Source organism: Taeniopygia guttata, chromosome 2 (assembly GCF_048771995.1).
Source record: "Taeniopygia guttata chromosome 2, bTaeGut7.mat, whole genome shotgun sequence".
In the NCBI taxonomy this organism is placed as follows: domain Eukaryota; kingdom Metazoa; phylum Chordata; class Aves; order Passeriformes; family Estrildidae; genus Taeniopygia; species Taeniopygia guttata.
The window spans coordinates 41,606,131-41,620,217 of NC_133026.1; the positions used below are offsets into that span (position 1 = coordinate 41,606,131).

Here is a 14,087-nt window from a genome sequence, read left to right on the forward strand (position 1 = left end):
TGGTAAAATGCATTATTTTCTTGGGCCTTCTTCATGCCTTTGCCTCCCCCTTTCTTTGGCTCATTTTTTCCAGAATAGCAATATGTTCCTGTAATTCTAATTAAGTATATTCTGACTTGCTCATAAATTAAAATCAAATACTTAGCTATTACTAATACACTCTAGCCTACCTGGTCATAATGAGATACAGGCCTTCCCCAGTTCCTGGGTGGAGCTTTCACCCTTGTCTTAGAGCTGACCTGGAGCAGTGAAGGTGGCTGTGCACCCTCTGTGCTCGCTAAATTACTGTAGGCACTCTGCAGCTGTTGCTGATCTTGGCTTTCCAGTATTGCTTGCCTATCACTCACTTGCCAGATTCTGTATGCTGGATGCTCCTTGAGATGGCATTTGAATATAGTCCAATTTCTCCCAGTGGGGAGGTGTGATACCAAACCAGTAGGAGAAGTGGCATTCTCAGCTCCAGCAGATACAGCAGTGTCACCCAGTTTGTACTGATCTGTTGAACAGCAAACCTGTCATGTAAGGGACAGTCAGAAAATTACGAGACAGGTGTTTAACACTGCCAAAGCAATCTTGGTATTTAGCATGCTGAGAATACCAGCTAATCACAGAAGGCTTGCCTAGATGTCTGGATTCCTTTGGCTCCTGAGGTATTTTGTAGATGTTGACGGACAGTATGAACTTTAAATCAATTTATTGCATATGTTTACATATGCAGCGAAACCATTTGCCATACCATTTAACTACACAGAGTGAATTGTTGACCATGAGCTGATCTGACCTTTTCAAGTCTAATCAAGAAGTCTGAAATATTATTTTAGCCTGTCAGCTCCAGTAATATGCTGTAAGAGTATCTGGATCTAACTGAAAATGTCAAATGTGCTCTAATATGCAACCCATCAAAGTTACGATGCAGGAACCAGTTAAGAATATAAATCTGTAACATCTGTGGTGCATCTCAATTGCCTGGGTGAGTTATTCTGCCATTGATACAAGCTAGCTAAAAATGTGGATTAAAAGCAATTCTTTGGAATGCATGTGAGGTGTACAGCCACCTAAATATTAAAATTATCTTGGAAGAGGGGTGATAATTCCAAGTTAGAATACTGCTGGAAAAAACAGGGCCCAACCTGGATACTGATGCTCTAGGGAGTGTCTTGCTAGCTTTAGTGTGTGGTTACGTAAGATTAGTGGTCTCGTGTAACCTCAGAATTTTCCTTTCTAATTTTAATAATTTGCTGCTTGTGAAGATTTTGCTCTTTCAAATAATAATTTATTATATAAACTGAGGTATCCCTATCAATCTTATTGCATTTAGTAGTAAAAATTTTTCATAGTCTTGTGCATTTCATGAAAAATCTACTTCTCTAGTAAAAGTGTTCTAAAAATCAACACTTATAAGCAGAGTATTTAATGATATTTAAGTTTTTTCCTCACCTTCAAAATTTCTCTTCTTGACATTTTGTAAGATACTCAGATCTAGGATAAATCTGCCTTCGATAATTATTTATCAAGCACGAGATCAATTGTTTATCAGTATAATTTCTGGATTATTAATTTAAATTTGGATTAAAGTGTATGGGTGTAATGAAAAACAACTTTGTATCCTACAAAAGTGGTATTTTTTAGCTAAACAGTCTATCAAAATTGTTTAGCCTTAAAACACTTGTTACACTAAAATTGAGTTGCCTTTATCTGATTGTGGGTAGTTCTTGCAATTTGAGGTGCTATTAAACTGAATTGCTACTATTAGTAAAACGTTGTTGGAAGTAGAATTAAAATGAACTATTGGAAGCGTTGCTGAACCGATAACTGCATTAAAATAGTGTGTTTTAAAATCTCCACTTTAATGCTATTTGTACTGTTCTTACTAGGCAATGCTGCCCTCCCCTGGTATGCTGTGAAAGGCAGGAATTTTTATCCCAGTCTGAGCCAGTTCTAGAGCTTCCTGTGGAAGAGAAACTGGTGGATTGGTGAAAATGGTGGGAGAAAAATGCTCTTAAACAGACCATTATATGCTTTCTCTCTTAAGAGAGAAAGAAAACTCCAAGCAAATCATAAAACAGACATTTTGTGCAGTGCTTTCTTGTATGCATGATGCAGATGTAGATTAATGTACAAATAATATACACTGAATCTCCTGTTAATACATGGTAGAGGGCTGAATTAATTTTGTATGGCAATTTGGAGGATGAATTGAAGACAAAATAAAATAAAAATTGAAGATGCAAGGTGGTAGGAGGACCAATTACAAGGAACTTTTCTACAACAGTAAGGATTTGTCTTGTAAACATGAATGATAGATCTCTAAACAGTATATATATGTTCAATTCTGCAATAGAGAAGTAAATGTGACCATGGCCAGCAGCTTGCATGGGAATAGGACCGGGTCTTGTGCAAATGAAGCTGTAGCAAAACCATCATCTGCTGTCAGAGTCTGTTGATTACAAAGCTATCACCACAAGCTCAGGACGTCCCTTCACTGCACAGTCCTGAGAGCTGAGAAGGTAGTCCAAGGAAATATTACTGTTGCATGGTCGGTTCTTTAATGTATTTCCTCAGGTGTCTGGTACTAACTGCTGCTGGAATAGAATATTGTGGTAGAAGATTCTTTAGGCTGTCCTACTGTGTCTCTTATGTGTTAAATGCATCTCTGTTTGCTTTAATTTTGTAATCCATTTCTCACTGCTAGGCAATTTCACCATAGTCCAGATAGCAGAAACAGCTACGCCTTGTTGCAAATACAGGAATTTTAGTTCCCACATCTGAGTCTAATAAAGTGGGTGGAGTGAACTTTGCTTTTTGGTTTGTTTGCTTGTTTTTAAGGTAGAGAATATCACTTTCTTTTTATGGTCAAGATTTTTCTAATTGCTGGGCGACTTGAAAAACACACAACTTTTTTTTCCTGTAGCATGTGACTTGACTAATGTTTTGCTTGCTCCTCATTCCTTTTAATGCATTGGAGATCACCTAACACTGGAGAAAACTGGAGAGGAGTATGTTCACGTATTTTTTCATGTCTTAGATCTGAACAGATTGCCACATCAGGAGGGAGGTGTTTCCCCCAGACTGGTTTGCTTGAGGACTTTGCTTGAGTGCGAGTCCTTGTCTGCTACTTAGGGTCAAGTCACCTGGGAGATGTTTTAAGAGCTGTGGAATATAATGACATTCCCAATCTGACTTGCTCTTTTCCAGTTAGAGTTACAGCTTGTAGTGGTGTTGATATTTTACTGCAACCTTTTACAGTAAGGTCTAGGAGTTGTTCTGTGTCTATGGTGTCTGCCAATCCACAGAGCGGGTGTGGGACATTCTGAGCTCGACTCCAACTAGTAAGTGACCTGTGATTTTGGCAGATAGAACCTGAAGATCCCAGTGGTCTTTCACAGGCTGTTGTTTCTAAAGTGACACTGCTGGCAGCAAAACAGCAGTATTTGAATTCATGCACATCAGCAAGTAAGCTACAATAATCAAACCTTTTGGGAGCTAGCTGTAAAACCACTGCAACTATGGCTCCAAAGTAGTTAAGGTTGAGCTAAATCAACAGATAAGATGCCTTTTCCTTTGTGACACCCTGCCACAGTAAAACCACTTTTTTGTCAGATCAGTATTTTGCCAGTGCAGCATCCCCATTCAGCTCATTGAATGGTTCATGTGAACAGCAGTGTTGTTGCCCCTCGACCTCGAATGAATGTATGAGATCTAGAACTGTATAACAGCTTTCTTTCTTCTCACTAACTTTTGCAGGTATTGGGGCTGCTGGTGTGGACCCTGATCGCTGGAACAGAATACTTTCTCTATCCAGCCTTTGGCTGGGTAATGTTTGTAGCTGTGTTCTACTGGGTTCTTACCGTCTTCTTTCTGATCATCTACATGACAATGACCTACACCAGGATCCCACAGGTGCCATGGACCATGGTGGTAAATATACCCATTCTTTGTTGTTCCAGATTTGCTGAGTTTTGAAGAGAATAAAATATTGGTGCATTCTACATGTATATTTAACCAACTCTACTTGTACTCTTTGAAGATTTTTCCCTAATTACTGTGTGGCTGCATACCTGCAGTGTTTAACTTTCATACTACTCGGACACTTTCAAAGCACTTTTTCTATGATGTTTAACCATTTTGTTCAGCGATTCATGTAGTGTCTTGATTTTTAATATATGTGTGACTGATACTTATGCACAGTGACCTCTTTTTCTCTCTGTAGTGCTTATGTCCATGAAGAATGAGTCTGTTGCTGCCTCTGAGGTAACAGACTTGGCCATATGGCTTAAACAGCAGAAATCCCTACTGGAATCAACACCATGCATTAGAAGCAGGACTTGGGCTCTTAAAACATGAGTCTTCCTCTGCTGAAGTTAAAGCAAGGATCATTCAGAGGTTGCAACACTCTGACAGTCCATATGTAGTCTACTGTGAAAATGGTGCTGAAAATTATATATATGTAAAATATGTACCATGCAATCCTGTGCTTTGAGCTCAAGAGTTAAAGCAAATCAGATAAACAGCTACTGTAATTACAGAAAAATTTCACAGGCACTTAAAATGCAGATCCAGTTTTTATGGTTTTTGAGCAAACCTGGCCAGCTCTAACTCCCAACAGTGTATTTTTACCTCATTTGCATAACAGCCTGGTCTTCAGGGTAGTAGATCCTAAAAGTCATTGTCATTTCAGCCAACTGGCTATTTGTGACCCATCTAAGATTCACCATAAATTTTATCTTTATATTTGTTGGATACAGTGGAATACTGGTTTGTGGGTTTTGGGGGGTTTTTTTGGGCTTTTTTTTTTTAACAGTTAAATATTATTGACTAGAATTCTGTTATTTCTATGATGAAATGTATTTGACTTCTGTTTTGCTAACAGCTTGTTTTCAGCTATATTGTGTATGTGACTAAAATTGAATACTAGAATACCCTTCGCTTTTAGTGTTCCCATTTGCTGCTGCAATAAATAGCCAGCTATAGCAATTACTAATAAGAACAACCAGGATTGTGTTCAGATAGCTCCTCTATTTTCAAGTTTCATAACCAGCAATTACCATTAAGGCTGTAACACTGCTATAGAAATGTTGGATTATTTCAATTACAGCAGTAATGTGTCTGAGTACATTTAAAGGTGTGGGGTTTTTTTTCCACACATTGCATTACAAGTAAGTAAAGTACATTCAAAGAGAAAGCACCTTTATATCCATTTGAATAAAGCTTTGGTCATTACCCTTCTTTCATCAGCTGAATGCTATTAAGAGACAACTGCACATAAATGAGTTGCCCCTGATCTATGTGGTAGACAAACTGGAATATTTGATTTGTTTCTATTTCATTTCGAGTATATTTCTTGCTCTGAGTTCCAAATATGCTGTAGATGCACATAAATATAAGTCCAAAAGGTAGTCTCCTTTTATATAAAAGGGTCATATAAAGAGACAATAAATACAAAACAAATAAAAGATGCTTGTGTTCCAGCTTGTTCTGCCCTAAGGTATTAAAATAGCTTTTGGGAACAGCCCTTGAATTGGTCCTCTGCTGCTCCTGTATGGCCAAGAGGAACATTGAGTCTCTTTTCAGAGAGGTGCTTTTAAAGTCTCTGTAGGAAAGAGCAAGACACACGCCTTTTTGAGTGAGTTTACACCCACCTTTACCCTATTCTCTAAAGAATCCTGAATTTCAGTATCTGCCAGTTATTTCTCTGCTTCCTTAGGCAACTGTTAGCTCAAACTGTTCCTATTTTACACAGTATCCAAAATTACATCTGGACATCTCTGTCATAAATGCACTTTTTGCAGGTTAAGCACATTACCAAATTGCTTAAGATGCAGTTACTTTTACTGCAAATTAACCCAAAAGACGTACTTCAAAACTGACTCTCCTTCATAGTGCAAGTTTTTTGCTAAAACAATCAATGGAAGCTTTTAAAATCTGGTGAATTTGAATTTAAGAAGCAGATGGTAATTTAGCATGAACCATTTGGTTTGAGTAATATATTGGCAGCAAAGGCCCAATCAGCTTGCACTGCATCCCATCTTCCCCAACAGTGTTATTTCCCAGAGCAGCCCTTTGCAGAAATTATGTGCTTTTTTCTTTTTTCTACATGACAAGATATTGCAGGGATTTATAGCTTTCCAGGGTAATTGAGTCTTTTTGGAATGGGAAATCTGAAAATTACAACAAATACTCTAGGTAATCAAATTTCGAGTTTCTAAATCAGTGCTTTACAGAAGTTCACCAGAACCTGCCAGTTGTTGGCATCTCATCCTAAAATTGACAGTTTGATATTTTATTGCTGTTCTGCTCAGATAAAACAAGGGGTGAGATCTGTGGATAGATGTAGTACCTTTTATTAAACAAATTGATATAGGTGAGATGAACCCCCCACTCATTTGTGGGGGTTCAAATCTCAAGTGCCAGTCCTTGAACTCCATCTGAGTGCTGAGGCACTGCCCAGCCCAGTTCCCTGCAGAAGGATAAGTGGATCATTTCCACTGTTCCTTCTTAACTTCTCTTCTTGAGCTGCAGATTTTTTTTAGATTTTGCCAAAGCTGGTGAAAAGTGAATTAAATTGTGGGTAATTGGCATAAATTCCTAGCATCCACTGGGACACACAGTGGGAATGAATAAGTTGGAGTTGCACCAGTATGGCAACATTTAGGCAACTAGAGCAACAGACTTAGAGGTTATATTTGTGTGACAGTCTAAGAGTGCAAAACTGGGGTCAGAAGCTGAAGGGAGCTGATTATGTACATGAAGACCAGGTCTCTATTGAGTTATCCATTCCTGCAATTGGGTAACTTTGCACCAAGATGCAAAGCATATCAGAGGTATTCCACCTAAACATGGCACCAAATTTGTATACCTTAGACAAGTAGCAGGGTGGAGTTTGAAGGGATTTAACTTTTTTTTTTTTTTAATAAGAAGAAACTTCCATGACCAAATAGTAAAAAAGTAAAGGACAAAGTATTAAAATAACATACTTTAAAAAAACCCTCATACATTTTTCTCTTTCATCTTCTTAGACATCTGTTCTTCTTCCTTTCCTATTCTTCCTTACATGCAAAAACCAAACAAACTTTTTGTTTGCTCTCTGTAGGGTTATGTGAGGTCATTGTTATCTGCTTTGCTTATTTCTTAGTAATAAATGTAAGTACCCTGAGACATTAACTTTGCTTCTTTAAAGAAAATGCATCTGCCATGGGTCTTGGTGACCCATGTAGTCCAGTCAGATTGTTCTCCTCCTTGGATTTGCCTAAAAACAGACAGAAGGGAAAGGTACTGAGAGATAGAAGAATACCACTGAAAAAAAAAGTCACTCTCTTTATGTCCTTCAATAGTGTAGAAAACAAAGTTTTGAAAGCTTTATAAACATTCTCCATATGCCAGGAGTTATTGATTCCCTTCTTTGTGTAGATCAGAAATGTAATCAAAGTGCAATTTAGTCTTGTTTCTTTGTTTTATTTTTTATCATGTAGAGTCATATTCTTACTTCCTAACCCTTAGATTGCTGTAACCAAACTGAGTCCTTATTTTCATTTCTGGAAAATCACAGCACACCAACTTTAAGACTTTTCTGGATTTAGTGTGATGGAGAGAACAGTTTGTCCAAAATATGGCTCAATGTTTATGGATCTTCAAAGCAGTTACATTTTAATCTGACAGATAGAAACATGGAAGAAGGCAAAAATAGTTAAGAATGACAATTCTGGTGTACACTGCATGTGTTCAATGTATTTCAGAAGAGAGTTTCATCATGTTGGAAAACAAATGGCTGTGCATATTAATGACATATGTTTGTCTTTTCAACAGGGTCTGTGTTTTAATGGAAGTGCCTTTGTTTTGTATCTCATTGCTGCCATTGTAGATGCATCTTCAGTTACCAAAGATCTGGACAGTCACAATTACAACAGCTGGGCAGCTTCTTCAGTGAGTTAATTTTTTGTTTAAATCAGTTCTATGTCCGGTAAAGTTACAGTAAATGAAGGCTCGTTGGAAGTATGGGTTGAAGTTGCAGGTGTTCTGCATTTTGAAAAGCTGCAGAGTGATAGAGGTCATACACAAAACCTATAAGTAGCTGTAATTTAGTTAATAATTTTTAGACGTGACTAGAAATTCCATCAGATAACAGTCACATCAGAAAAGACAGTAATGTTTTTAAGATCACTCTGACTTCCTCCTCCGTTGCCCCCATTTATTACCAGCTCTCTGGCTGAGGTCAGAGCCTGCACATCAGAGCAGACAAAAAAGATTGTGTGAGCATCGAGTCACCCCAATGCACTTGGACAAGTTCAAAAGCAGTTTAAACTAACTCAGCTAACCTTGCATACTTATGCATAAGATGCATTCAGCTTTCTGTGGGCTGAGCTATTGTCCACACAGCACCTTGGGAAAGCCCTGGAATGCTATTGCTATTTCCACAATGATCTTCCTGTTGCAAGGGCAACGCGTGAAAAATCATGTAACGTGATGAAATCACTAATTAGTCTGACATAACTATCTTAGTGCTTAGATTTAGAAATCCAAAACAGTCAAAATGGATAAAAAATAACTTAAAACAAAAAAGGAACAGAAAAGAAAAAGCCTTGTCACTTTTTGAGTTAGCTGAACACATTCCCTAGCAAAGTTAAGGGAGTTGTAAAAGAACTTCTTTCATGTTGTGGCAACAGGAGTCAAATTCAATTGCATACAGGAATTCCAAATTACTGAGTGTTCATGCCTCTGCAGTTGTCCTTTCCTGACTATTCAGAAATCCTGTCTTAAGCTTATTTTGTATGGCCATGAACACAGGAACTTGAACACCTGCTCTGTTTTTGTGCTGGGAATTGGATCATTAAATCCCTGTCATTTCAGTGGTTCAGGGTCTTCTCCTCTTGGCAGTTTGTAACTGCAGATCTGTTACTCAGCCACTGCAGCTGACAGGAACTTGCTTGCTGCTAGATAAGCTTCCATGCTGATTCAGGTTTTATGCAAAATGCATGACTGTTCAGTGTCTCATGGGAGGTTTGGATTCCCTTCTAATACTTCCTAATAATGTTTATCTAATACAGTGTCTAAATAAACTATTAAATGTGGATTCCTGCTTTCAAAATCCATTAAGGGCTTCCTGGATAGAGGATTTAGCAAATAATCTATCCCCAATAGTCATTCTGTTAGATTTTAGATTGAGCTTTTATTTAATAAGAAACAAAATAATTGGAAAAAGAAGAATGCTACAGTATTTTATTGTAATAAGATTTTACATAGTCATCTACAGTTTTTTTGAGTTAGAGATTAAATTTGCACTAGACAATGCTCACCAAGAGCCCTCTGTTAAAAGGCTTAGATTGCCTGGATTAATGCTCAGCAATGCCTACCCATGCCAATGATGGCATATAAGCCAGGAACAACTGTAGAATCATGAAATATTTTTAGGCTGGAAGGGACTTCTTGGACGTCATCTGGTCCAACTCTCTCCACTCCTACAGCAGGGCTAACTCATATCAGGCCACCAAGGCCTTGTCCACTTGAATTTAAGTATTTCCAAACATGGCTATCCTGTGTGCCTGTTTGATTACTCACACTGTGGGTTGGGGTTTTTTTTTTCCTAACATCTAATTGAAATTTCCTGTGCTGTAATTTGTGTTTGTTCCTTCTTGTCCTCTCATTGCTCACTTCTTAGAAAAGTGGTGTTAATCTTATTTGCAGTGGCAGCTTTACTTGATTCAGTTACTAGCACAAAACATTGTGGTATTTTCATTAAGACCATGTTGAATATTGTCTGTTCTGAACAACATGCAGTGATTAACATGAACTTAAGCACTAGTGCTGAATTGAACTTTACCAGTACAAGTGAAATAAATCTAGCCTGCTATAGAAGGCTTATAATGCTACCAATTTCTGACAACGTAGTAATATGACAGTGTGGTTGCTGACACTGGAATATCTTTATTCATCATCAGAAGATCTCTGGTATTGGTAACCTAATCAGCAGTGCTGTTTGAGAACACATCTAGGCCTGCATTTGAATCCAGCCTTCCTCTGTAAGCAAACAGAGGTACTGTGTGCCATGCTGAGGTAACAGGGGGGCTGTAGGCAATATCTGGAACACAGCAGCAGGGCAGGAGTGTTAGCTTGAGCTCACATTGTCCCACAGAAAATTCCTCAGCCTCTAAAAGTGGCACGTATTGAGATTGTTGGCAGTCCAATCTGTAAAATCCATACTGAGGCCGTATAAGGAGGAATTTATAAAAAAAGTTGAAATATGTCAAGTTTTATCTGCTCCAAGCCCATATATCCATGCACGGTATAAGCTTAATTTTACACAGTGTTGGCTGCCATGGCCACACAAGCACGAGATGAGAATGTGCCATTTTCGTCAGCTTGCTATTTTCCTTTTTCCCAAGTCCCATAACTACATTTTTTCCTTAGAAATTACAGTGCTCTCAAATATATTTATTTCCTAATCTATTTTTTCCTCTCTCTCAACAGTTCTTTGCCTTCGTGGTTACCTCCTGCTATGCTGGAAATACGTATTTTAGCTTTATATCCTGGCGATCACGAACTTTGCAGTAAATACTTTGTTAAAGTGAATTCTGTAGTGTAAAGTACCTTGAGGATTATTCACTTTTTATAAAAACTTGGAAGAGGGGTGAGGTATTTTTGAACATTTCTCCTAGAATAGACACAATATAAACTGAAATAAATTTATTATTTATAATAACGCCATCTTTAGAGACATTTTTAACCTGACTTTGTACTATATAATAAAATTTCATACTGCTTCTTTTAAAATTAACATAGTATTTTTCTAGACATTGTATAGTTGTTACTACTAGACCTGAAAAGAAGTCTTACACAATGTGCCACGAATGGAAATGTAACTTTTTAAATGTTACAGTTTTACTTTTGATACTGAAGGCTATCAAAACTAAGATTGATATTGTATCATTATTATGCATGAAAAAGTGACATTGTGCAGAAAAAAAACCCCACCTGAAAGTTTAAAAAATAAATCAATAAATGATCCAACTGTTTTGTAAACTGAGAGTAGAAGGTTGCTATTTTATTTTCTTTTTCAGAGTACAATATGTACTACCAAGAATTCTGATGATCCTGTCAGTGTGCACAGTCTAACAGCTTCTCACATCACAAGGTTGCTTTTGGAACCTGTTGCTGTAGGTCTGAGGCTCAGGTCTAAAGCTGAAGAAATGTTGTGCCTGGAACACATTATCTTAACAGGTTTCTCAGATCCAACAGGTTCCAAAGCAGGAGCCCAGACAACACCCCCTTAGTGCCTGGTGCTTAACCTACTGAGGGCATCACAAATCTCTGGCTAAAGGTAGCACTTCTTGTTTCTCAGCAGACTATGATTGTTTGGGTTTTCTTCTCAGATTAGGCCATTACTCTCTCTTATTAAAATCTGGGCCTTTAAATCCTATTAAATGATACAAAGATTAAATCCACAGAAGAATTGTCAAGACACCAGTGCTACAAGCAAGGAATTTTCTCCCTCCTTTCCTGTCTACTGGCATCATCTGCAATTTGTTAGTTTAACAAATGAAGTTGGTACTCCTATTTAAATAACTTTGAATCAAGCAGAAGTATGACAGAATATGACTTTCAAAATAGATACCTTTGAAAATTACTTTCAAATACAAATTACCTAAGGATTTTTTTTCCCAGAAATTACATGGTGAGTGAAAGGTTGTGATTACTTTATGATGTTATTTAAAGCTTTCCTCATTTAAAACCACTGGTGAATCTTTTATTCTTGGATTAAGAAGATTTGGATTCCCTTCTAGTCTTCAAAAGCTTATTTGGTTGATAATATATGGTAGCAGAGAAACCTTACTGCTTAAAAAAATCTTTTTTATTTCTCCTTGTAGCTAAATGGTGTGTGGTTATTTACATATGTGCTTGCAGAAGATTTATCAGCAGACAGCTAATTCCTTTCTTGATCACATGGTTTTCTTCTTGATTATCTGTCAGTCATAAGATTTCAGTGTAAGGGAAGCCAAGATATTATTTAAAAACCTATACTTGTCTGCAAATTGCACTTGGCCTACACAACATAGGTCAGGCTGTCTGCTGCTTGCTAAATTTATCCAGTTGTGAGAAGGAAGAATGGCTACCAACTCTGCATTTTATCAACAGAGATGGAATGTATCATTAAAATACTGTATGCTCTTTTCCATCACTGGGAATAAAAAGAGTCAAAGGCATTGAAATGATCCAAGTGCCAACTAATAAAATGTGATTAGAAATATAGCTAGAATTAAAATTTCATCAGTGATTTCTCATCAAAAAGCTTCAGTAGTACTAGAAATTCTTTCTTAATAGTTATTTGATGTATCTATTTCAGCTCCGAAGGATGTGACTATGTTTGCACAAACATTTTGAGATTTTATAATAACTGCAATGGTTTGGTCTAAACTCATAACCCAGACCTCATTTGTGGACAGAGGCAGTAAGAGGGAGTAGAGCTAAGAGGAAGTTCTGTTTTGTCCAGTTTACCTAAGATTGTCATGGCAACTGTGTGTTACATGTCAGAATTAGCCCTTTAATGTAAGATAAAACCAGATAAGGAGTGATTCTGGCAAAATATCTACATGCTCTCTGAGACTTCAGTGCTGATCCTCAAGGCTCAAGGGAAGATCTGCAGAATGACTTCCAAAGACAAATCTGTGAGTTGAATCCTTAATTCTGATTTTTAAAAAATACATACTAGGCAAAAATTTGCTTTGTACTTGGCCTTGCTTTTTTTTTTTTTTCCTTCACAAATCATAACTTACCTACCTTGCTCTGTCCTTTCACTAAGATAATTATCTTACTTCCCATGCTCTTTCTCATCTGTTTCATTTCTCAACTGTTGCCCAGGCACCAAGTGTCTTGCTTTTCAGATGTTCTGAATATCTAATTAAAATTGGAGGAGTCAGCACAAGCTGACCATTCCTTTTGGAATTTGTTCCTCCAATTTCAGGCCTGAAGAAAGGCATAAGCACCTGAAAGATTATCTTCCAGTTCACTAGTCTTAAAGTATGGAAAGTATGAGTTAATGCATTTGTATATTCTAATATTGATAAAGAAGATAAGCTAGTTGTGGTTTATCATATAACAAAACAAAATTTGTATCTGCTTAGGTTAGTACTCATAAGATTGAAAGAAGCCTTAAAAGAGCAACTGGTAAGTGATGAAGTCATTAGTGAAATTCTTAATATAGATATTTACAAGAATAAACAAACTGCTAATCAACTTGGAAAATGAAGGTTTTTAACTTATAAATAATTTGCTTCAGACGGTCTCTGAAAATCTAAGTCCCATACATAAGGGTACTTGATGTCAACTTATGGCCATTAATTTCCATTTATTAAGGAGTTGTCAGTACCTTTTTTCATCACAATGCACTTAACAAGACAGTAAATAGCATGAGAACTGTCATAAAAACTTCAAATACAGTAGAGTTAGGTTGACTTTGTCCCAGTGCTTCACAGAAGGCGTCTGTATTACTGGGTAGAAAATATGTCTGTTATTTCACTTGTATTACTTTAAAGTTATTTCTGTTTCAGTGCCCTGAACTCAGATCAGCAGGGCCCCAGTGACACACACACTTTAAAAAAAAAAAAAAAATACAGAATTGAAGAAGCTGAACCAGCAGGTAAAACCCACATATTTCTAAATAGGAGGTGAAGAAGTTACTGGAACCTTCCTCCACAGGGCTTACAGAAACCTGTAGCCATGCATGCTTCCAAATAGGAAGCAAAATAGGAACTGTAGGGAGAAGAGGAAAAAAACAAAACAAAAAACCAAACCAAAACAAAAAACAAACAAACAACCCACAAACAAACAAACAAACCAGCTGTTTAAAAGTGTTAAAAGTAGAACAATTTTTTCCTTTTTTTCTCAGCAGCTAGCATTTTACACTTTTGGCAGTAGCGAGTATTGTAGATTTGATATCTAATGACATGAGATAAAATGTGGTGGGACAGGTAATACTTTTTATTGCAACCACAAGATGGCTTAACAGAAGTCCAGAACTAGGTACTGCTTAATCTAGTGAGGACCAATGCCCACATTGGCAGACCCACTTTGCTCCAAGTAAATTGGTTATGCTGGGG

General features: G+C 37.2%; 1 protein-coding gene across 2 annotated transcripts in view; it reads left to right on the top strand.

Moving 5' to 3' along the window:
* Positions 1 to 11,013, top strand: part of CMTM8 (CKLF like MARVEL transmembrane domain containing 8) — a 35,387-nt gene extending 24,374 nt beyond the window's left edge. The window contains exons 2-4 of one of the 2 annotated variants that reach the window (XM_072925754.1): positions 3,745 to 3,900; positions 7,804 to 7,920; positions 10,462 to 11,013. In XM_072925754.1, the coding sequence (XP_072781855.1) occupies positions 3,745 to 3,900; positions 7,804 to 7,920; positions 10,462 to 10,545 (357 nt within the window). In that variant the 3' untranslated portion in view covers positions 10,546 to 11,013. Of the gene's footprint in view, positions 1 to 3,744; positions 3,919 to 7,803; positions 7,921 to 10,461 lie in introns of both variants that reach the window. The other variant, XM_030265013.4, reaches the window with a different exon arrangement.
* Positions 11,014 to 14,087: the final 3,074 nt, after the last annotated feature.